Source organism: Acanthaster planci, linkage group LG16 (genome assembly GCF_054643075.1).
Source record: "Acanthaster planci isolate LZ-2023a linkage group LG16, COTS_SCS, whole genome shotgun sequence".
Taxonomy (NCBI): domain Eukaryota; kingdom Metazoa; phylum Echinodermata; class Asteroidea; order Valvatida; family Acanthasteridae; genus Acanthaster; species Acanthaster planci.
Window position 1 is genome coordinate 12,195,808 of NC_141792.1, and position 24,719 is coordinate 12,220,526.

At 43.2% G+C, this 24,719-nt stretch overlaps 2 protein-coding genes across 3 annotated transcripts; both read right to left on the reverse strand.

Annotated features, from left to right (window-relative positions):
- Positions 1 to 6,962: 6,962 nt before the first annotated feature.
- Positions 6,963 to 17,621, reverse strand: LOC110979175 (nuclear receptor subfamily 0 group B member 2-like). Of its 2 annotated transcripts, none has more exons than XM_022234754.2 (3): positions 17,078 to 17,621; positions 10,200 to 10,886; positions 6,963 to 9,702 (listed from the first exon to the last, which is right to left on the reverse strand). In XM_022234754.2, the coding sequence occupies exons 2-3, from the start codon at positions 10,876 to 10,878 to the stop codon at positions 9,464 to 9,466; spliced, it is 918 nt and encodes a 305-aa protein (XP_022090446.1). In that variant the 5' UTR covers positions 10,879 to 10,886; positions 17,078 to 17,621; the 3' UTR covers positions 6,963 to 9,463. The 2 variants fall into 2 exon arrangements, with proteins under 2 accessions (XP_022090446.1, XP_022090445.1); XM_022234753.2 differs by lacking the exon at positions 17,078 to 17,621 and adding an exon at positions 13,530 to 14,040.
- Positions 17,622 to 20,319: 2,698 nt separating this feature from the next.
- lrrc47 (leucine rich repeat containing 47) lies at positions 20,320 to 24,615 on the reverse strand. The gene is made up of 5 exons (XM_022234752.2): positions 23,566 to 24,615; positions 23,073 to 23,192; positions 22,780 to 22,898; positions 22,235 to 22,337; positions 20,320 to 21,896 (listed from the first exon to the last, which is right to left on the reverse strand). The coding sequence occupies exons 1-5, from the start codon at positions 24,613 to 24,615 to the stop codon at positions 21,549 to 21,551; spliced, it is 1,740 nt and encodes a 579-aa protein (XP_022090444.2). The 3' UTR covers positions 20,320 to 21,548.
- Between the last annotated feature and the right edge of the window lie 104 nt (positions 24,616 to 24,719).

Below are 24,719 nucleotides of genomic sequence, written 5' to 3' on the forward strand. Positions count from 1 at the left end.
TCGCTTTCGTCAGTAAAAAAAAAAAACAAGACTTTAACTGACAAATAAAATCCAAGTTGCTCTGGGAACTTGCAGTTAGGTCTACGTTTTACGGGTCCCGCACGCTTCAGAACTTCAAAACCAACACCGGTCATGACTTTTATCGTTTCGTCTTCCTGGCACTTGTGTCGAATACAATGTGCCGGGAAGTAATTGAACCTTTCCCTGTGACTGCGCACCATAAAAGCAGTGGTATGAATCAAACTTAGGGAGAAAGCCATTCGGTTTGACTTGAGTACACAATCTGGACAAATCCTGGTACATCGCTGCCACACAATGACGTCCTGGTCGAGTGCTTCGGGTCCCGCCCGATCATAAGTAGGAAAAAAAACTGTCAATGTATATTTTTCACTCTTTGCTCTGCGTTTTGTAAGCGGTCAAAATCTAAAGTTCGCTGCATTGAAGGTCGCAGTTGACGTGCTTATGACTCCAAAAATAAGGTCTTTCTCACGTGTACGTAGGCACAGCTTATTCAAACAACAAATGCAACGCGATAGTCTCCTTTTGTTAATGACCTTCAGTATTTGCACAAACCAAAAAAAAAAAAAAAATTGCACAGAAACTGCAATCATTGTTTAACCCTATGTCCCTGGAGTGTGTGTAAAATCATAATGGAATCGGAGGATACGGGACTGTTTTGGGATAGCTATGGAATTATTTTCGTGAGGTTAATATTATTGAAGAAGAAAGTCACTGTTGTCATAATATTGATCTATACAAGGGTCAGCTGTTTGTGTCTGGAGTGTACACCAATTTTAAAAATCGACGATGAGGCATATTTTGCATGCATAATGTCTTTGTCATGTCTGAATATTACACGCGCGGTCATAATATCTTCTTGCACGGAACCATGCGCCCAAATGATGTGCATTTTTTCTCGCTGGTTCGTTCGTAGCCTGGGTAGCACAGTGCTACAGGCGATAGTTCCGTGGGTGTGAGTCCGTGTTGCCTCTTGCTCAGGGACCGTGAACCCCAGCGCAAAGCAGTAGTGGGGAAATTTGGATCAACCTCGACCAAAACTAACCCGCGAGTCGTCGCTGTCGTCCCGAATCTTGTTGACCCTGTGCTCAGCCTGCATTATGCTGGCAGGGACTCTTTGTTTGAAGGTTGGTGAAGACTGTAAGATCTAGAACTTGACCTTGCCATTACGAGAGGGTTCAACAACGCCGTTACCCGTTCCCCGGGAATTTTTAAGCTGGCTTAGCAATGGGAATAGAAATTTTTTAAAAAATCTGTACATTTAGTCATTTGTTTGATATTTTGTTTTTGGAAGGGAGCTGGACTCCTCTAGTTTTATCTGGATATTTATTTCATCGTCTGGATGCTATATTTTGCTTTTCTTTTTTGCCCCTTTGTTTCTGCATTTATGTGATTGGTTTTATCGAGTGTGTTTTAGTTCCCTTTTTTCTGTTTATACTGTTTGGTTTATCTCTTTCCTTTTTAATCGTGTACATTGAAGATTCATCCGAGACTAATTTCAACAGGTTAATGCCCAGCTTAACCATCAGAAAAGAAAACTTTGAGTTGATACCGAATCCAGCTTTCCTGACTGACCTCCTAACAACCTTTACATTAAAACGTCTCGGAAACCAGACGACTATAAACCAGCTCGCTGATATTTAGGGCTCCATGGTTAAAGCGCTTATAGAGAGCGACTAGTCTCAAAAGTATTCATGGCTCGCACCGGAACAATGCACATGTAATCCGGCGGAGCGCGTAATCCTCACCGAGATAAAATGTCTCGTAGTGCGCACGCTCAGTGCAGACATTTTTTTTGTGAATTTCCCTCCAGAAAGACTCCTATTAAAACTCAGCCGGTCGGCGGTAATATCCATCCGGTTCCATAGCCGTGCACGGTGCAGACGAGGGTAGTTTAAAGTGAAGGGTAAGGCTTGAATCTGCCTGGGAAAATTAAGATACAGTGACTCATGAATGTAATTTCGAGGAATGATAATTTGCCCCTCAAGCTTTAAAGTTCAACCTACAATGTTGGTTTACTTCCATCCCTCAAAGAAATCGTGAGGACTGGCCCGAGGCCTGAACATCCAAAGGCATGCCTTGAATAATATTACAAAATATAGATGTGTTAATATTTTATATTTCTGTCACTGTTGTGCTCGTATCGCTGTCATTTTAAACCATCACTTAGGGCCTAAGCTGCAAGCTCTGGATTTGTAAATATTGGCCAGCCTTTATTTCTATTTTTTTACAAATTACTCTGTAAATACACAAAACTGCGTTAAAACACAGAAATGTAGCACAAAATTGTAATTTCAACATCAAAAATGATGTAAAAAATGATAACAATGCAGATCTGTTAAAAATTCTCCGTAAAATTGCAGATATTTTGTACAGTGTACCTCTAGGATAATCATGGTTTCTCTAAACACGGCACCGTGCTATAAAACGACCAATATCGTGTAATGTCGTCCACATCGAAGCCTTCAGTTGATTAACAACCATAATTGGTTCTCGGTTTCATTGCACGCAATCGAAACTCTAAATTCCAACTACGACAGTACGGATACAGGGCAGGTTTACGAAATGTTACCTCCTTCACGATTTCATCTTAATCATTAATGTATTATACAGTCCTTTTTTTCTCTTTTACCAAGCTGGAACCGTGAATTCTGAGTCAAGGGTTAACTTTCCCCCGGACACACGAAGGCTTCTATTTTTTTCCCTATGCATTTGACCCCTTGACCTCTATGAACCTCTCTTGACCTTCGCTGTGTGGTTGGGTCACGGCTAACGGACACGACTTGACCCAGGTCAACCCGCAGCGACAATTACCGGGAATCTGTTATTTTGACCTGAAATTCGCACTTTTGACGACGAGTTTATATCTGAAATTCCAATTTCTAAGTACGTCACTGTCGGCCTTGACTTGTGTGAAATTTTTATGAGGTCGTTTTTTTCTGTGGGTTTTCCTGTACTTGCTTGTAAAGTTCTCCCGTTGACGCACGCGTCAAATGATGAAGTGCGCGTTGAAATAATGTACGCCTATAATGCATGGCAATGTTATGTAAGAAAGCAAATTAGAATATTCTGCAACTATTCAATACCAAAAAATCGGCATCACTGCCATTAAAACCGGCTTCCTTGATAATTGAACTCATTTTTCTGGTCATAGATTCATAAAAGTGACATATCAGACTTGTCAGGACTTGTCTGCCTGGGTTGTTGCCTGAAAACGGCGCCATTGCGGCGACAGAGCAGTGAATACCGATATACTAACCGTCTGTTGCCCTACCTTCGCGTTGTTGTCGGCCGACGGTTCTATGCACGTGCTTCCGGCAAGGCTGACTCTTCGGTCTTGTTTGTTTATCGCTTTAGTACAAGTCCTGTTCCCCCATAGAAGTCCTCTTGATAACACGTTACAAACTATCATGGTACCTTGAGATATTGATTGACAGTAGCCCCCAACCCCCAAAAAGATAAGTGGTAATACGAAACATCAGCAGGAAACACAGGAAAGATGCAGAACTAATAGCACGATTTTTTCTACCTAATTTGATCAGTTTGATGTCTGACTGTTTACCATAAACAGAGTCCACGCAAAGTAAATCTCTGTATTGAATGTGCGAGGAAGAGATTTACGCATGAAATCGGCTCTAGATTTTCCGTAGGCCCAGTTAAGAATAAACGACCAATGCTGAACGATGCCCCTCCCCCTTGTCACAAGAAGACGGAGGACACCCCCCCCCCAAAAAAAGCCACACAAACGGTGGACTTGGCACAGTTTGGTGGTTGTTGCAGCCAATATTACCGGAAATTTTGTTTATAATTTCCCACCGTTGTTGTCAGTGAACTCTGTAACATATTCACGTGCGTCGCGGACCCCGTTAAAATAGAAAACAAAACAACGCTGTGTCACTTTTCTTGTTGGCATTATTCTTAGTTCCCATTCCATGATGGAACCAATGAAGTCCTGGTCCGGAAGTTCACTCGTTTTGTAAGTCAGTCACTTTATGCTGTCACCCATGTTGCAACGTCATCGTTATGCATCGTTTTCCAATCGCGATATCTGAAAAAACAACGATTGTGTGCCAGATAAGCTTCTAAATATACACACCACGTTGACAAGACCTCATTTCTTTCCCTGTTTGGGTAACTTGCGTAGATAACCGTTTTTCTTTTGATACACAAGAGTGATTTCATTGTGACATGAGTGCGTCAGCAGGAAGAAAAAGAAAGCGGTCATGTTTTACATTACACGGGCAACGTACCCATCACCACTCATAGCTTATGACGCTAGCGGTGAACCGGTTCGACCTTTCAAGTACTGTAAAACACAACGATCCAGTATATATTCCTTGTCAATCGTTAACGATATCAGTGGATAATTGTGGCTCCACATCATGACAATTGGCTGTGAGCGAATTGTCATTTTATTTTTGAAAAATGAGATCGTTGCAGAAGTTTAGAGTTGGTTGTGGAATGGAATGCGAGTTGTAGAAATCAGAAACATTGTGCCAGAATTGTCTCTTTAAACATGAGTATCTTGTCGGTATACTTCGTCAAATAAGTCGCACTTCAAAGCACGGGGTTTTCCCCGGTTCGTAAGTGTGACGTCACCAGTTATAACCACGCCCACTGCATATAGAGTTACATAGAAACGTGGAACTGGCAGTTGACGCACAACTTGAATTGTTCTCCGTGGTCCGTGCACGGTTTTCGTGCCGAAGAACGGTAACCTATTTGAACTGGGTATGAATCAATTAAGCACAGGGAATAAAGTTGCTTTTTGAAAGTTCGCAGTTCAGGAAATGGGTACTCCATCCTAAAGCGACCCTAAAATCTCGCCTGTGTCCGGCGGAAAGTTTCAGCCTTTCCACGGTTATTCACTTGGAATCCCGCTTCCCGCTCTCCATCACCCTTGATGATTTCCCAGCTCTCCGACCCGGACACACCCGGCAACTATTTCACGCATCTTCGCCTCCATTCCACCCGTGTGATACCCGCCCATCAGCGCGGTCCGGTTGCGCGCTCACCGTCACGACCTCACGTTCGCGCGCCAACCGCACGGTCACGGTCAACCAGCGGCCACGGTCCATCAGCGCACCAGCCTATGCTACTTGCCATAGCCAGACAGTCCGGGTCCGCGGCCACACGCTTCGGTCTCCCCGCATAATAACCGGCAGCTGCCCACCGACTCGTCATTTGTCAGCCCAGACCACAATTTATCGGCCCGGGCGGGCCGCCGGGTGTTGTGGCCCGAGCAAGGGCCAAGGATATTTATGGTTTTGTGGTAATTTTTTTCCGTTCTCATGACTTCCGTTTTATCAGTCGATCTGGGTCAGGTCATATCTGCGGTTGTTTGTACTTCTTGCGAACGGCCACGCAACGGTATTGATTTTTTTGTCAGCCGTGTTTTTCTTTCCCTTTGTGGATAAATTATTTTTTTACCAATCGAGCTCCCCTTTGGTTTTCCGTTGATGTTTCAGTTAGGATCGCTTTCGGTATGGGACCTACCCTCTGTAGGCTATGCATACTAGGGCCGTGTCCGAAACGGGCTTCCAGAGCTACGGCTAGGTCTATTGTCTGCGCGTCTCCACGCATTTCCAATGGAGTGTAAACCTAGCTCTAGAGAACAGATTCGGATGCAGCCTAAGTCTTGTTCTTTTGTTATTTTACTGGCGAACGAAAGTGGTTTACACAAAAGATGTTATATTACTCAAGTTCTTTGGTGAATTGGCTTCGTGACCTCATACTCTCGTTCACGTACACACTGCCGTAAATTTCCCCCTCCCCTTCCACGCCATCGATTTGTTCAGTCACATATGGTTTAACTCAACTAAAATGCCCGGCCCGCGCCAGAAATAACTATGACAGCTCGACGTGAGTGCTGGTAATGGGCCTCATAGTCCCGTGGGTCAGGAGTCTTTAACGCACCATGGAGCAAGCCTTGCACTTTGGTGTCACAGAGTGATGCGCACCAGACCGCCCCTATCTCCCTTGCATACCGACAGTTAGCGCAAGGGGTGAAGTGTTGAGACAAACGGCGCATGTCACAGGACCCCTCCGTCAGTCAACTTAAATTACCCTTAACAGCAGGACCAGAGCTGTGGGAACGGGCCAGAACAATATCCGAGTCAATTCATGTACAATGGCATTTCTGATAACTTCAGCAGATAGCTGTAGAAACCGTGCTTTTTGAAAAATGCAGCGAAATTCTCAATCAATCCGTTTCTTTGGAAAAGGTAAGAAAAATTCATATAGTAAAACCCAAAGAAGTACTGTACGTCAACAGACTTTGATTTCCATGGATTTCCATGGATTCTCCTCTCTATTCCCCTCAAAAGTTGTTCTGCTGGGATTGATAGCCTCTGACAAATAGATCGCCATGGGAATCATGTCTCGAAATTAAAGAGAAGGAAAAAGGCAACCAGAAGTCTCGACTGAAAAATTAACCAAATCCATAGAAACCAGTGACAAATTCCTGTCAACTCGATACCCGTCAGAGATTAAATGAAATGCCGCAGAAACGAATGATTAACGTCACCTAACTTCAATGAATGTCTGGAAAATAACTGCCTTCGATTTGGCATCGAAATGAACGTCACCTCTTTGCATATACGTGTATAATTCAATTACATTTTTTGAACTGTGATGTTTGTGATGTGAGAATTAAAATTGAAGCCTGTTCGGCGTTCTTCCATTCCAGTGAGTATCATGCGTTTCGCTATCATTGTGTGCATGCAAATTTTATTCGACTTTGTATGGCAGCCTGTCGAAGTTGTTTGTCAGAAATGAGACCTAGGCTGTTGGTGGTCGAGGGTTGTCAGCTGATTCTCGCGTTAAAAACGATCTCTGCTGTATGATTGGTCATGTTCAGGACAAAATGCGCATGTTTTATGCGAAAATCGCCAAATGTGCATACCTACATGTCATACATTTTCAAACAACACAACAGACAAGTATTTCTCGATTTTCCATTTCTGGCTTCTGTATTTGATACAAAAAGTCCAGCGTTTAATGACAAGCCGATATTACAACGGAAAAGATAATTTAAGATGGCGTACATCGCTACATTGTAACTATTTTGAACGTTCGAATTGCAGTTGACGACCAAAATAAATAGTGTAGCCATTTTTCCTAAATTTAGTTGAACAGCGTGTACTCAGGACCTGAAGATACTGTTAAAACGTGTAAGACCACAGGTAACAAGACAAGATGGCCGCAACGCGAGACGATGCTCGCTTTTTTGTTTTTTTTTTGTTTTTTGTTCTCATGCATTTAACACTGATCTTTTTTTATCCTATTTACGCGATAAAACGAACACATTTACAACAATCAATAACTTAGAGTCTGTCTTCATCATTTCATGACGAGCAACAAAAGATTATGATGATTAAAACCGAACTGTTTTTTTAAACGACACTTTGAACTAAACGTGGCAAGCTCGTTCCCTTGAAATACCTGATGACGGTGTTAAGTTCCAATACTTGAAAACATAGCAAACATAAGTAATCTATATTTGGCTTATCTATGCATACTAAAAACCAACGAAAAATCATTGATTTTTTTTTAGACTTTTTCATGGCAGAACACGTTTGCATTATTGCTTCTATAAAACCTGACTAGCGCAGCAATTTTTAGTAGGTCATAATAGAGCACGTGTTACCATTTCAGTAAAGTAGGTCTCCAATTCTAGCCAGGTCGTCTGGACTATAAAGTTATGTCGATAAATCAGTAACGGGAAATAGCGCAAACTGTGAATCTTTACACACAATCTGGAATTAATTTGTATTTTTTTCGGATGGAATGCCACAAATAAACTCTCAATCAAATGACCAGGCTGATGGTTTCAAGGAAAAAACAGGTCAGTGGTTTCCAGTTTGGAATTATGGTTCAGACTTGGAATGGCGGACTAAACGGAAGTGTAGCCGCCAAACAAAATTTGTGGCCATTCCAAGGTCGTGTCTCTGAAGACGACCATTTCATATTGATTGAAACGTCGACTGTGAGCATATACGTCTTCAGATGGTATACTTTTGTCATACTAGAATACGCTGCCCCTTGTCTTTAGCGCGCCAAAGACCCTAACTCGGCGTACCGCGGGTTCATCAGCCTCATCCGAGTACATATCGAATGATAGCCGTACCATTTGTTATTCTTGTCACTACGTCGATACTGCGAGCCACAGTTTTAAAATTTTTAACCCGGGAATCCGGCCTACTATGTACATTAGTTAAATGTTACGGGTAAAAATTGAATGTGAAATTTGGATTCCAAGGAAATCGATTTTGTTCACTAATCTTACATGGTGATAGCACTCCGCAAGTGAATGTCGTTAGTTATAACGTGTACCAACAGACATGGGCACCAACAGACATGGGCGGCTGAAAACACGTCCCACGTTGAGTGTTGAAACTCATCCGCGAATCTAAGTTCTTTTGGTTCTGTTTATTATCCGGATTTTGGAATAAACAGAGCATTTTATGCTGTGGTTATAGTAACCTCGACGCCTTTTTTTCCCTCAAGTCTTATGTAAAGTTGTAATTTGCAAATACGACATTGTGGGAGTCGATCGGTAGGGATGGAACAGGGATGGTGCCTTCAGGAAGCTGGCTTGTGCTCACACTTCCCCCCCCCCCCATTTTGAAGGGTATGGTAATAGATGCCAATGCATGCAGTTCATCATTAATAGGCCATTCAGCTCAGCTTTGGTCAGCGCACCAGCCATTGTAGTATTACCGGGTGCCAGTTTGGTAATGCACTAAAGAAGGGGTCAGGAGTCAGAGCCCAGACAACTATAGTTTTAGTATACTTACAGGGAATATAGGTAAATGTATACCCTATATGTGTGCTAAATCCCCTAATATACATGTACTTGGTGTGACGCGCCAGTAATTAATGTAACGAGCATACATGGGCTTTGCCATCGAATGGAATTTGTGTTCTGTGTTCATTCAATTGAAATGGCGCCTTCATGTAAGGTCCTATACACTGAAGATAGCCCTGTGATTGCAGCTGTTTTGGCCGACAGTGAGGGATGTCTTTGTCATGTTTGTTTCAGACGTTTTGCTAGAACATCTGCTTCGAAATTTTGAAACTGAAAGCAAGCGTTGTTTCTTCCAGAGTCCAGCCCAATATGTGGTATTTACTTATTTATTTTAAATCTTCAGACATAAAAACAATAAAAGTTATACAGGGGTTGTCTCGGAAATACAAAAGTTTAAAACTGTCATCCGAAGATGTATATGACCTTCCTCTTGAGTGTTTCTTTTCCGAATAATCCGGGATTTCGAGTAGGTCTACGTCCGATGGAATGGCAGCCAGTATCTTGTTAATGGAGCGGGGACCCATATTTCAAAGAGCCTTCAGAAAGTCCACTTGTAGTCTCGTTACTATGCACAGCCTCTGGAAAACCGGTTCTAATTAAGTGAAGCAGCGAAGGGACCCGACCTCGGGCCAAAGGTCAGTCCCTGAGCATGTCCCTGAGGACGCCCTCAACGTTCATGTCTCGAGTCAGGTGTTTGTAGAAGAGGTTCTCGAAGACTTTGGCGCTGAATCCGCGGACCCCCGGCAGCAGCAGGAGGAGATGGGACAGGCGGAGAGGATCGCGCGGGTAGCAGGCGTTCTCGTACTCCATCAGCGCGGTGTGAACTCGTTCGTTAGCTGCCTCCACGGCCGGTGAGTTGCTCAGACCACGGAGATCTGGAAAAGAAGAAGGAAGGGAAATACCACCGTCAGTAGCAAATCCTCAACAGAGGCTGAATTGGCACGTTCACTCCACTCATATGCACTCTAATCGTAGTCGCAGATAGAATCCTTTAATAAAGTTGTAGAATGGCATGCAGTGTCGTAGCAGAAATTATTCAAAGGTCTATGCACTTTTACAGTGCTCAAACTTATACTTTTTTTCGAAAATGGCTCGTTTCCAGCTGTCGTAACAGTGACTAATTCAACACAGATAGTATAATACCAATATAATACTGTATTTTCTCCAAGGGATCCGTTTTAACACCTGATTCATTTAGTTTCAGTCCCAAACTTTAACTACTTCTTACGTCTGCGGCTAAAGCTAACACATGCGCTTATGGTAATAACTGGATAGCGGTAGTGACTTCTTGTAGTCTCATCATGGGTGCGCGGGCAAATCTGTTTTCACACTTGGCGTGTTACCTTTACTTCGACACGGGGGTCAGACTTACCGGCATTAAACAGTAATAGCACCCGGAGCAATGCGTACTCCTTGTCGTCTGGCCTGATCTCTCGAAACTTGTGAAGGATAAACCTCAATTGTTCCACGCTCCGCAGGGTGGGGATTCCCTCGATCCAGCTCCAGTGAATGCAGCATTGGCCGTGCCGAACGGGAATCGAGCCGGGCCCCGAGATTTTTTGCGCCAGTTCGTCCAGGCCGCCCTGCGGGATGAGATAGTCAAAGTCAAACTGGCTCTGCGCCATGTAGAGGATGACCAGCTCCTTCCACGCGGCCGCCAGGAGCAGCGCTCGGTCGGCCCGGGGCAACGGAGACAGGCCCGGCACGGTCTTGACCAGCATGACGGACTTATTGAGCCAGTCCAAGAGGTCGAAATCCGTCTGCTCGCAGCGCGACATGTCCAGCAAGACGGGGGTCCGGCACGGGCACGTGCCGGCCGCGTTGGGGTCGATCAAAGGCCGGGGAGATGCCGACTGGGAGGGCGGAGTCACCGGAGTGGCGCTGGTGGTGATGGGTCGATCAGCCAGCGAAGCGGTGGGAGAATCCTGCAGAAGCCGGGAAAGACCGCTAGGCACCGCGGTGGACAAACTAGTTGGCAGGTGGTCCTCCGGTATATATTCCCTGCGTGTGTCATTATGTCTGTCCACCGGTGTGGCCTCGGGTTGCTGCATGGTTCTGCCTGTGAAAACGGAACAGCCAAGTAAAATTTGCTGTTTTATTTTGCTTTCTGCACTGGCCTTTGTGTTTGCTCAATTTTTTGTGAGTACAGACCAAACTGCCGACACTATATTTCTCCGAGATGAAAGCAGTTTCTGAATGTGCAACAGCAGAAAGGTTGAATAAAAATGAGTCGTTGCGCACGCGCAAAAGCGCTACCTCCTGCCAAGATGCGATAGCGAGTCGTGTATTCGTGAGTTCTCATTTTCAGTTGTCATGTCATTGTTGTTGTCACATTGACCGAGTTCTCGCCCCGTTTCTCTTTCATTCCTAGTTCAACAAACCCATAATTTCCTTGTCCGTCGGGCAACGTGACCCGTTGTCACCTCCCGTATCCATAGAGGCCCGACATGCAAATCTGGGGCAACGATAATTATGAGCAGCTCGGTGCATGGGAAACTGAAAAAAAAATTAAAGATTTCCTTTTTTCTTTTAATAGTATCACTCAAGGCTGAGGCCTTGAAATAAATGGGGAAAGAAGTTTTAGATTCAGATTCGGTTCAGACTGTGAAGCACGTGAATTATGGCGACTACTCCCTTGTGTGACAGAGCAAATATAAAAGAGGAGACGGGCAAGTTTGGAGTTCAATAGACATGAATAAAGTATTTCTATTTTGGCCACAAAAATCCACCGTAAATGATATTGATACTATATTTAAGAGAATAAATGCCAATCCGACTTTAGAAAAATATAAATATTATATAAATAATATTTTATTGCAGGATATACTTTTATCAAAGATTGATCAAAGCTATGATAACATGTCAACTATTCCACGCTTGAGAAAATTTTCCCTGAAAGTGCAATAAAAGTATAACCAATTTGAAGTTTCGTTTTTAAAAAAAGTTTGTTTCATTCTATCCAAAGATCTTTTTTTAATAACCCCGTCAGAGGGCAATTCAAAGTACAATTTAAGTTTAAGTCCACTATTACGATTAGAAATGAATACTTGTAAATTGACAGTTTTGAAGGCCTTACAGAATACATGCACCATGACTATAACGCGAAAAAAAAACTCTAATTCAGTGCCCACAGCAGAAGATTACATGGCTTTTGAAGGGGGTTTCTATGGGCGTGCTACCTCGAAGAGCAAAAAGCTGGTCGAAAAATAGACTACAGTAGTGGTGGTGAGGTTCTTGGACAAACAACGGTGAACACGCATTACAGAAACTACCCTTGAAGAAAACACGCTACCCGGAATCTGGCAAACGTTTAGAAGCAAGGCAGATCGCCCCTTTAAATGACACAAACCGTAAACCGATTGCGCGCCGTTGGCAGCGCTTCATGAAAACAGGTTCTGACCAACGAAAACACGCTGTGTCTTTGTGTGTACATGTACTGTACATGTACATGTACCATTGTACCCAATGTGCACTGGTGAACCTACCGCAAAACACCGGTGGAAATTAGCAACTGTGAAAATTCGAGGAAAAACAGTCCTCCAAAAAGCGTCAAAATATTGACTCTGGCCATGGGGGATGCTCATGAAGTAATTGCAGACACGCTGTGGCATATATTTTCATTGCGGTTTGGGTTGAAAATGAAATAATGAAACAAATCTGGTTTCAAACTCGTCACAGATGAATAGCGATTTTGTGGGAAGATGAGTTAGGCTAGTTTTCCAAAGAGTTTAGATTTTAAAAGGTCGCTTGGTTGGTGTCAGTGTAGTGCTGAATTCGCGGAATTAAATGTAGGCCCTACTTCAAATAGATAGAGTTCTTGCATCAAAACTATATAAATTATTTTTGCTCATGCCTGGACTACCAAATGAGAATTTTTTTGTAATTTGTGGAAAATATATGAAAGGGCGAAACAAAAAAGCTTTTTCAGCAGTGTCATTTTGCAATTTGTTATCATAATTGGGCACTAGGACGGTTACCACAATTGCTATATATTGATGGACCCGGGCATGATTTGCATTGGAGATTGATTTATCCCAAATCTAAACGACATAAAAGGTCTAAATATTATTTAAATCTTGCAATTTTGGTGTCATCTGAAAGGGCACATGTTCATCGGAAATACTTTGCTATTTGCTTCCGTCGCTAGTGATGTGTGGTGTCTAAAATAGAATGGTTGAAATATACCGTACTGCTGGCCTCACGGGGAAACGGTCGGTTTGGCGCGTTTTTTGTCTCGAATATCGCGTGAGAAATTATCATGATGCTATCAACAGCAAGATTAGCTGACACGTATTTGAGCACGGGATAAGAAGAGTATCTAGAATTTATGCAAAAATGACTGAACCCTGCGAAAGACTAAAAATGCAGAAATGCACACACGTTTGATATGAAACAGACGTTAATCCAGAAAATGCCTTCAAAGAACGACGAAAAGGAGAGCGGAGGGCGTCGATTAATATTCATATGCCCAACGCGGATATACATTGTAAATGAAAATGCTAGCAAATCGTTTAACGAAAGTAACAGACGCCGCAAGTTTTCTTCAAGGCTTTTTCTTCCAGTTACCCCTTACCGATGAGATGATTAGTTTCTGATCACGATTGTACCTCAAGTTCAAGAATCGCCTCAAGACTTCATCTTTTTTGGTTTGTTCGAGTTTTTTTTTCTGTCCCCGAATTTGACACGGTCGTTCTGTCCTTACCTTCCTGCTGATCCAAAGTCACCAGATATCTGCCCTTGCGACCCATTGTTCCGTTTTTTTAATATCTCACAAAAAATCCAGGATTTCACTCCAGCCAATTCGGAGAAATAAAATGCATGACAAGCTCTTGGACATCAGCAATGGTCAACCACCTTCAGCGCGTGTTGAATACTGTTGTGAGCTACGCCACGAAGAGTGTGGGTTGCGTACGTGCGTCGCTCCTAACGTTCTGTCCTATCTCTGCGTCCTTGGAAACACGAGCAATTTAAATGATGATACCACGGGGTAGCGGCGCGTGTGATGTAACAGGACCTCTGTCCCAGCCCTTTTCTCTGTTACCCACAAATCCTGCCGCACAATACCCACCACGGCCAGTAGGCACCCTATACCTGTCTTTGCGCCACCACCATTGGAAACAACCATGACAGAACATTAAATTAACAGAACATTTTCGAGGTGAATGGGTTCGTGAGGTTCTCCATGTGTGTGCCCCCCCTCCCACCGAGTTGTTGTTATGGGCAGCGCATGGCTGTTACGCAATCATGTCTAGACAGCTACTTTCTCTGGTTGAATGAATAGGGGGAGGGCCTTGGGAATCGCAGTATGCTACAGTGTTAATCGAGGTCTGTGGTGATTGGTTGGTCCTTGGTCACGTCAGCAAGGACCCTGCACACAGACATGTCGTAAAGTTTCATTCCTGATTAATTGGCCCAAATTGCTGGTTGAACTTCTAATTACTCCGGTATGTTTTAGTAAACACGTCTTCACGTTGTCAGTTGCATGTCACACTTTTTCCCTTGATGATACCCGCGTGGCTGAAAGTTTCCAGCACTAACACTGTGAAATATCTTTTGTTGGTGAGAGTGCTTCCGTCGCGATTCGCAGAAGAAATTTCACACGGTGCTCTAGTTGAGAACTTAATGTGTGTTGGGCTCGAGATGCGACTCGATGTAGTTAATTTTGACACAGTGTAGAAGAGACAGAGTTTTATGTTGTGAGGACAACGAAAGACTTGTTTTTACAGAATTCTACAATTCATGGTTTTTTTTCGCACACCGTTGGAGGTTAAATGGTGGAGTGCATAGGGCGGACTGCCTGGTGGGGAAGAACAGGGGGCGTGCGGGGTTTTGGGATATTGGAGTGGCGGGGATTTGGTCCAAGCTGTGGGTCTATGGGGAAGTTTGGGATAAGGAGATGTGTGTGCACTACATATAGGCCTATACCTCATCATCACCGTTAGTTACCGTACATTAATGTGACGTCATATTTAGAGCCAGGGACCTTTTAGCCTAGTAGGAAACCTTTAAATGTAACTGCACCCAATCCCGTGGCTTCATTATACATGTACATGTACATGTATGTGATAAGCCTGCCTCTGGTGATGAGTATGCCTCTTGTGCTAGTCGTACCTTGTACAGCATGTGTTTTATGCTTTGATGTGAATGGGAATGTTGTGTAGATTTATTCCCTCCTTTGCAGCCCTTTGTTCTAGCCACCGTAAACACTGTTTTATTACTTTTTTTTACCTATATAGTGCAGTGGCGTCTCATGCATAAACACGATTTTCAGCGTGTTTGCTCGGGGCATTCTTGAAAGCAACCGACTTGACGACTGTGCGGCACGCTCGCCGGCACAAAGACATCGCCGTTTGTGCATTAATTTCTCGCGCAAGCACGTTCGGTGCATGGAATACGATGATAGAAAAAATATCCCATCAAGCATTTCAAGACAGACATTCAGCGAAATGCTCAGAAATCCTGCGCTTCAGTTTTTTATCGCACGTACACCTAAGATCGTTTACACCCATTTCGAGTGCAGATTTTCCCATATTAACAGTCAGTGGCAGTGGTTTAAAATTACTCTTGCCCTGTTCATTAGCCTTTGCCAGACAAAGCAAATTTTGAAACCAAAATATTTTTGACTTTGGTGAGTAGGTTATGTCTTTCAGTAAACAAGGTCCTCGCTCCTATGCGCGTACTACACGAGTCCTTGGTATGACAGGAAAGGCCGGCCGTTCCCCTCCACTGTGAATGCGTCGTATAAAAGACCTTCGGCCGAGCAGAGCTCGGAAGGCCGCCGGGCCAAAACGCGTTGTAGACGGTAGGCTATCTCAAGGGCATTCGCCCTGTTCACCTTGCGACGCCGTGTGCCAGACAATGAACAGTTTAAGAATCCCAGGTCCTTCTGTGGTTTATTTTCGAATTCATGCGAGCGGTCCGATGACAACGAAGGCATCAAGTGCAGAACGAGTTATTGGTGAAGTAAAAACTATCGCCAATTTTTTCGTTTCCATAAATGTTTTTGTATACATTACAAAGCATTTAAAAATGAAGCATTGAAGCATTCAACGCGTTGTGAATTTTACAACAGTGAGTTGGGGTGATGTGTGGTTTTTTTTGGGGGGGGTGTTGGTTGTTCTTTACAAAATCGGTTGGATTTTTCATTAGCTCCTTTTCGCGTCTTTCTCACTCGATACTTTTTTACATTAATTTTATGTTTGTGTGTCATTTGACGAAGATACTTATCTCGTTTTTTTACATTATGTTTCAAGATATCTGTGAGTGTGAGTGATCATACAACACAATCATTTATGATTGAAAAATGACCAGAAAATATGCTGAAACTATACTCAATTTTAAGATGTACGTAGAGCACCAACAAACCGCAACTTCGACATAATGCGTAGGGTAAAAATTTCACCTTATTTTTTTCTCAAAAGCCAATTCAATGGCCTTTATTCCTGTCGTTACGATACCTTTAATGTAACTGCGTGATGGTGTCGTGTACATTATCTGTATCAAGGTGAGAACATATTTCACAAAATCAACACTGGAAAACCCCTACATTTACCAGGATATGTGGCGGAACCAGAGTACGCTTACAAAAACAGTTTCGGGAAGGGAACGATGATCGTCTAGTGTGCTCCTTGAGAGGCAAGCAAGATCTTTTCACAAATTGCCAAAAATAATGCTGATTTTCCTTTACTGCAACTTCAGATAATCATTTGTTGCAAATTTAAATTTCAGTCACAATATAGAATTGGTATAACAGGCTGTAATTAGCCTTATGGTAATAAAATGAAACTGTTTCAAGAAAAGTGAACTTTTTAGATTGTAAATTTCATTTGAAAAATGAAAAAAAGATCATCAATTTTTTTAGATTAATTTAATACCGAAATTCACACAAATCCTGCCTGGCACAATAGAACAGAAAGTGATTTAAATTACTCTTCCGTCCTTGGCAAAAATTTTGGCCTTTTTAAAAACTACACGGCATTTTCATCGAAGCATCTTTGTCTTTAAAGCTGATGGAAACAAAAATTCATCCTTTTGAGACAGAATAGACAACGAAGCAACCAGAAATCTGTCTCTTTCGGCCTCAAAGACCACCGTCAGCGGCCATGTTTCGACAGCGCTGACGTCAAATGCAGTCGCCATTTCGCCACCAGCTCTCAAGAGACGCCGCCAAAAATCTGCCAATTTCGGTTCGAAAATAAACCAGTTAGTCACACGTACCAAAATACTTCGAATAAAAACGGACAAATTTACCTGCCTGGAGTTGTCAACACTTAAGTCGCCGCTCACCCCGTAAAAAAAATCAGCCAGGTATAATTCCAACAGACGAAAGCGAATGCTTTCAAGGAAAATTCCTGAATGGACCAAACCGCACACAGAATCGGCGAAAGAAACAGGGTTTTTTTCAGTCCAGTTACACAGGACTGCGCTGGGCATTTGCAGATGGTGCTCCACACAGTGTAGAAATTGTGATGTGACCGCAATAGCGTAGGGTATGTGTTGGCAGATGGTGGTACGGGTGATACTGAACTTGTGGCTTATAGCTGCCAGCCAGTGACGATAGGGCCTGGTTGGGCGACTGCTCTGGATGGAGAGCGCGCTTGCATGAGGGGTTCAGAGGTCCCGGGGTTTTAGGGAAACACAAGAGGAGGAGCGAAAAAAAAAAATTACACATTAACCCGGCACGTCAGCGCAGCGGTGTTGCACTCTGGTTGAACCCCGCGGGAACCTGCGCCTTTGTACAGGTGCAGAGGTCCACAGTGTGTGTGATTGGAGGAGCGCGAAAACCCATTTGATTGCATTACTGCAACCACGGCGATCATGACAATCCCCGTGACCGCTCCAAGGAACAGCTATTAACGTAAAGATGGGGGGGGGGGAGTCGGTGGCTGTTTTATGCGGCTTCCGCCTCCAAGACCGTTTTTTAAAGGTTAACCTAGATATGGAAATGTATCCGCCGATCCAAGTTGACCATATGTCGATCCATTTTCAAGTGTGTGACATTCCTCATGCTTTCCAACACTGATATCAACCTTACCGGTTTTGTGCATGATGAAATTCAACTCACTGCTCGCTGCAGGTTTCGCATACACAATAAGACATAAATTTGGGCTGCTGAGACCGGAAATTTGCAGTTCCAAAGACCGCTGTCCAAACATTGGCTCGATATTTTGTTTCCATATCGATTGCTATTGACATCTGTGACAAGTTCAACAGCATCTCATCATCAAGCGAACACCTGTTTTAATTTATTCTAAACTGCGCATAGGATGTTGCATCGGTTCAGTCTTTGGGCCTAAATGTTCACGATGCCTGTTGTAAGTGTTATATTTCTCCCCCGTGGTTGACAGTTCTTGCCGCGACCGATTGATGAACTCTGAACAAATTATCTTCGTTTCCTTTCCACTCATATCTGGGGCCTGGTAAACAATCATGCTGAGAAGATTGGAATCATGGATTGAATGCCGTTTCGCTGGTTCCGTGAACCTTAGGCACCAACAAATATCATAGCACTCACAATTTGGAAGCGATTGAGCCTTGCATTTGTACTCAATTCAAGTGAGCTGTACTAATAAGCATGTATGTGCTAGCTACTTCGAAAAACGAGAAACCGTCGCACACTCTGATGTCAAGCGAGGTCGTACGTCAGATTTTTTGCAGACCGCCAAATTTTCTGCGCTAGGCACAGCCTGGGTTCGGTTGCGTCTACATGTACATTCAACCCTGGCCTGATTATCAATTTTGAGGAGTGGATTACAAAGCAATCAGTACGTCTTCCTTACATTTTGTGCATAAGATGACAGAAAAAAGGATTATTACATGCTTCAAATAGGACTGTATAAGAACTTCATCAATCAAGCTCTCAGGTAATCATGAAAGAATTGTGTCGTCAGTCCTACGGTATTTCGTTCAACAGCCTATAAGAATGGAACAATTCTGTATTCTTCCTGCCATATTTCCACGATTTTAATGTCCTGAGCATGCGTATCGACTGGCTTTTGAAAGAGCAACGTATACGTTACAGTACTGAGCTGAGGTTCAGGCTGAGTACTTCAGAACTGTGCTGTCTTGGAATTTTGAAAGTAACATCAAATGGTTAAAACGGAAGTTGGAAACCCATTTCTTCGTATGCTTTTTTTCATTCTGGCTTTGCAGGTTTACGTTAGTCTACCTGTCTTTAAAAAATATATGCGTTTCACATATAGACGAAATGTACGACATGAAGCAGCCGTTGACTATGAGTTCATGCGGAACGAACGTGACTGAATGATCACTGACCTTCGTGTGGGTTATCATGACCCCAAAGGGTCATTAAAGGGACACGCGCTCATAATTTTCCTAAGCTATCTTCCTCCCCAGTTCTGTGAATTTTAATAAAACATGCAGTAGATTTAGTGTAATGGTTACGACAAGTTAATGACCACAGTGTGTAGCAAAGCATAGCGTAAGTTTCTTGAAAAAATTCGAATCTTATTTGTGAAACAAACTTACCGCGAATTACCAAAATATGTAGCATATTAGTACCTGTTTATAACTTTTTCAGTGAATTGATAGGCCTATTTTATGTAGGTGGACGTGCACGGAGCTACAGGCTGAATCGCTATAAAAGAGGGCGCTATTTATATAACACGGATGCAGTTTTGTATTGGAATTTTGCGTTTGTTCTGAGAAAAGATGCAGACGTACGCGTGTCTGCCTCTAAAGATGCATCCCTTCCTGGCCGGGTTTTTTTCCCGAGGTTTCTTTTCATTAAAAAATCATTAAGACAGACTTCCAGAGTGATCATCCGAATCCATCCTGTGAGACCAAAAAAAAATGCTTTTAACAGACGACGAGGCTACCTCGTCGCGGTCGTGTTTTGGGCAGTTGGCGTCCACTTGCCCAGGTCCGGGCAATCCCACAAGGCACCTCACAAGGTCACAGGTTTCTATTGGTTAGTAGTGAGTGATAACTCTCTGTTGACCAGGCCTACCGGGCATTATGGTCAAGGCTAATGGTTTTGCCCAGGACTGCGGACGTTGTCTTGTTAAAGCAATCAAGCAATGGGCAGATTATTTCCTACATGCATCTTCCACGATGGTTCAATCTAATGCACTAATCCTTTAACACGCGCTCGGGAAAAAGTGAAATGCAAGTTCGATGATTGTTGAAAGAAAGGTATTTCACAAGCACATGGACAAAGTTATCATGATCACAGAAAACGTTGAGTTCAAAAAGTGTGAAAATTTCCAGTTTTTGAAGGGACGGGTGTTACATGTATTTCTGGCCCTTGTCTTGACTCCTACTCAGGGCTACACCAGTCCAACAATGGGGCTGGAAGAAAGTTTAAACAAAACGACATTTTAAAAAGACAATCTCAAATGGTAGTTTCCCGAAAACATTGAAAAAAAAATACTGTAGACTAAAAAAGAATGCGGCGCGGTTTCGTCTGCGTTAGTGCACAGTAAGCATCAACCGAACTTCAAATCTTAATCATTATCTTGACAGAGTCTTGGTTTGTAAGTTACTTTACTTCCACAAAATTTCATTTTATTCGGTCAAATAAGGTACAAAGCAATTACATATGTTTCGAGTTGTCTTTCAGATATTGTTTTCAACAATACTGTTTTCAAACGTGTAAACACCACAGAGTGCACCTAATTCAATTATTTCAATCTGTCGACTGACCAAGCAGTCATAATTGTCTCAGGAAATCCCTCATTGTTCCAAGTCGCACACTTCAAGATGGGAGTAGATTTTGGCGAATTCTCATGCAAAGAAACATTCACAGCACACTTACAAGCGGGCAACTGTCCTACCACCTCGTATTTGTTTTTATAAACTCATAAAACCAACCACCGCAAAATGTTGCCAAGGGTCTTAAACGCCGATTTATTCTTTCCGAATCGTTGAAGGAGACACTGTCAAATAAAAGTTCGACCCCTGGGGAATCTGCATTTGGACTGAAGTTGCACCTATGACTTATTTTGACTACTTCAGCAAGTACAATACAGCCGTTGAGTCTGAATTTCATGAAATCTGAACATCACACCTACAAGTATTTCCATGCTCCATGATTTTGCCTTGCTCACACCAGAAACCAGTGGGGCATTTTAGCATTTTATTCATCAACTGTTGCCATTTACAAGACAAACATAAACTAATCTACCCATCACATACCCTATAAAATATCTGAATATGGTTCTTAGATTCCAACAGCAGCAAAGCTTGGCTATTTGCATGTCTTATACAATTCTTTAATCATGCATTTACATGTACTTGGTTTGTTATATTTGATATAACGTAAGGATTCAGGCAAAACTGTACTAACTTAAGTTAAAAGAGCTGCCTTCATCTTATCTTTCTGCGCTTTTGTAACTGTGAATGCATGCTGCAAAAATGAATCTTCAGTAAAATTTACATTTTAGTAAAGCTTAAATAATACTGTACCAGCCTCAAGAAAAATCCTTTTTTCTCGAAATCGGCAAGGAACAATCGTTGGCAATTTATATGGTTGGCCTCAATCCATCATGATGGTGGAGGCAATCACCGTTAAACACAGATTCAACATCCACAATCTACTCACTGTCACTATTTTACCGTTATCTAGACATAGGGTATCTTAGCAGGCCTCGAGTTGTGAAGCATAAAGTACGTCTTGGCAACGGACAAGGTTTAGACAAATTAGCTTTGCCACTTTGTGAGTCCTAGTGACAACTTGTTGCATAATGACATGATAGCTAACCTATGACCTGATGACCTTTATATCCGTCATGTCTTGCAGGTCGGTGCGTGAGGGATACACAACTTTCAGGCTACCCTCCACTCCACTGACCCGGACCTGTTCCACAACCAGTGACCTCTGACCTCCAACCTCCCTCCCTCCGGCAGAATCAGTTGCAGCTGCAGCCTCGTCTGCTGGTCCCGGGTTCACATCCTCATCAGGGTCATCAGATGCTGCGGTGCCTGTCCCTGGGCTATCCAGGAGGATCTCTGCACTACGCTGGAGCAGGGCATCCATGACCTTCTTGCACACGGCCAAATCGGTGGAGCTTGTCACCTCAATGAGGATGCGATCGCTGGAGCGGGAAATCTGTAAGAAATCCAACCAACCTGCGGTGACTGAGAAAGTACCTGAGCTTGCAACAGGTTTTCAGCTTGTTTATGCTCAGCCTTAGTCTGAATGACTCGGCTGTGGCATGAATTTACACACATCTCTATGGGGAATGGTTGCAGCCACAGCCATAGACTAATGAGTATTTCCAAGCCTTGCCCAAGGTATTTCCAAGCCACACCCAAGGTATTTCCAAGCCTTGCCCGAGGTATTTCCAAGCCACACCCAAGTAATTTGGACACGCCCAAGTAATTTGGACACACCCTAGTGCTTCTGTGCTGTGAAAAAGGTGACTTGAGGGAGAAGTTGACCTTCACCTTAGTTATGTCAGCATTTGTGATTGGTGGAAAGGAGATCACCTGACCCTCTCTATCACAAAGACAAGGATACTTCTGGTGTCCATCCAGCAACTCCAGATATCTGCATAAGGGAAGCACCAAGCAGATGGAAAGGGAACTTAAAAGATGACGTTTTATTCATGTTTTTATTCCATTTGATGCTAGTAGTCCCCACTTGAATGTCAGTACAATTGCAGTCATGCAAAATTGCAAAACCAACATATCCTTCACCATGAACATTGTTGGAGCACAACTGCGGCAAATCTGAAAATATATTCACTTTTAAAAAGACTTTCGAGGATGCAGAATACCTCTAGGGTTATGTTAAGTTTTGCTAGTCACTGCTGTAATTCTGCCAAAAACTGAAGTCTCAATCTTTAAAACTGAGAAGTGATTGGCATCAGCTAACCCATTACTGCTACAAATTAAAGCACTTAAGTTTGCTGTTTGATTTCCCTTGCAAGCAGGTAGCTTCATTTACAAAATAGACCAGTTTTCTTCAAACAAGGAACGAAGTTTCTCACTTGTGAATGCCAGAGACTGTGTTTCGTTTGCTCTCTTTGCGCAAGTCATCTGCTTCCTTACGGAGCTGGGTCATCAATGCATCTGCCGATGTACACTTATTGCGACCGAGGGGAGTGATCTACTGGAAAGATGGAAAGACAAACACTGAAACAAAATAACTGACCAAGAATCGAGGGCATAAAATGTACCGTAAAACCCCAATAAAACAAGCTGGTGTTCAAAAATGATGTTGCAAAGTGTTGTAACTTTTCATGCCAAGACAGTTGCCAAAAATTCCAGGGAAACATCAGACCTGAATTTCTGCTGGCTCTTTGACTTCGTAGGTGAGCGGGAACTTGACAAGACTGAGGTCATGGGTGGCAATAGTGGCTTTGGTTCGTTTGGCACACAGTGGTCCATCATGTAACTTGTTCTGCAGAAACAGACGAAGGTGAGTATCTAAACACTCCATTAGGAAAATATATAAATGCACTGTGAACATTTCAGAGGTGAGACATTTCAACTTTGTTTTTACCACTGAACTGCATGTATAAACAGTATTTTGAATCAAGAAGTTCCAAAAAGGAGAGTCCGCTAAATCTGAATCTTAATTCTGAAATCTTTCATTCCTGTAAATCAAAACTATAAGTTTACATATAGTTAAAACAAATACCACGGAAGATCTGCAATTGTCTTCAGGGGGGGATGCATATGTTTTAAATTAAGCATTATTGGAGTCATTTTAAAATTTATTAGTCATGTGATATCAAGCCCAAGGTGTATTAAATTCAACTGGGCTTTTCAACCTGAGCTGTGATGAATCGTTTGAATCGGGTCCCCTTCTGGAAGTTGACATCCCTGAGTATGCAGCACACAATGAAGGGCCTGACACTGGCCACGCCCTCCTTGACAATAACCTCCACGCCCCCATCTGACGAGTCCTTAAAGTTCAGAACCCGCAGCATTAATTTGTCCAAGTCCTCACTGAGGTCACTGCCGGTAGACGCCGCCTTCTTTCGTCCTTTCTTCTTCTTGGCTTTTGCCGGCTTCTCCTCTGGTGCCGACTTCTTGGTCCCATGGGTGCGGATGTAATCCAAGGTGGCTTTGGTGCCCCGCGACTGCTGGACAAGTTTTCCAAGGCGACGATCGCGGAATGGGTTTTCTGTTAACAGCACGTCCTTCAGTTTGGTGCAATCAGCGAGTGATGCCGGGGCCTCTGCGATCTTGTTCGAGCTGAGATCAAGCTTCTTCAAGGCTTGAAGATGGCTAATGGTATCCGGGATAACAGTGATGGCATTTTTCACTCCAGTAAGCTCACTGAGATGCAGCAACTGACCAGTGCATAAGGGCTCCAACGATTCTATCTTGTTACTTGAAATATTCAGCACTGACAAGCGGTGAAGTTTACCGATCGACTCTGGCAAACCTTCCAAGTCATTCCGGCTGGCATCAAGTGTGTGCAACTCAGACAGTTCCCCCAACTCGTCTGGTAAAGTCTTCAGTACATTGCTGGAGACATCAAGCAGACGGAGCACCTTCAGGTTTCCTACCGCTGAGGGCAGTGTTGACAATTTGTTGCCACGCAAAACCAGATTCACCAAATTCACGAGTTTGCCGATGTCTTCTGACAGGTCTGGAAGCGACGCGTCGGCAATTTCTAAATAGTTCAAGAGCTCCAGTGAGTACAGTGTACGATCTAATCCTGACCGGACGATTCGCTGTGCGATCTGAGGACCATTAAGAAGCAATTCTCGCCTGTTCTCCTTTTGAGCTTGCACGATCTCGGTCCAACTGGGCGACGCCATTTTGTACAGACGGGTGGAGCGGTACCTGCACCCTAACAAATAACAGTACATTATAATTTTCAACTTACAAGTGGGCATCCGGCTAAACTGTAAGTTGCACGTGTTGAAATCGCATGTGCATGCTTGTGGATTTTAAAACGTGAGAATTCTAAAAA

What these genes read in the sequence shown, in the direction of transcription:
- LOC110979175 (XM_022234753.2), bottom strand. Translation starts at nt 13,575, where the DNA reads ATGGGTCGCAAGGGCAGATATCTGGTGACTTTGGATCAGCAGGAAG. An exon ending in GACTTTGGATCAGCAGGAAG is followed by an intron (nt 10,887 to 13,529) that starts GTAAGGACAGAA and finishes CCGTTTTCACAG; the next exon opens with GCAGAACCATGCAGCAACCC. An exon ending in GCTATTACTGTTTAATGCCG is followed by an intron (nt 9,703 to 10,199) that starts GTAAGTCTGACC and finishes CTTCTTTTCCAG; the next exon opens with ATCTCCGTGGTCTGAGCAAC.
- lrrc47 (XM_022234752.2), bottom strand. Translation starts at nt 24,615, where the DNA reads ATGTACTGTTATTTGTTAGGGTGCAGGTACCGCTCCACCCGTCTGTAC. An exon ending in AAGAGCCAGCAGAAATTCAG is followed by an intron (nt 22,899 to 23,072) that starts GTCTGATGTTTC and finishes TCTTTCCAGTAG; the next exon opens with ATCACTCCCCTCGGTCGCAA. An exon ending in ACAGTCTCTGGCATTCACAA is followed by an intron (nt 22,338 to 22,779) that starts GTGAGAAACTTC and finishes TCCCTTATGCAG; the next exon opens with ATATCTGGAGTTGCTGGATG.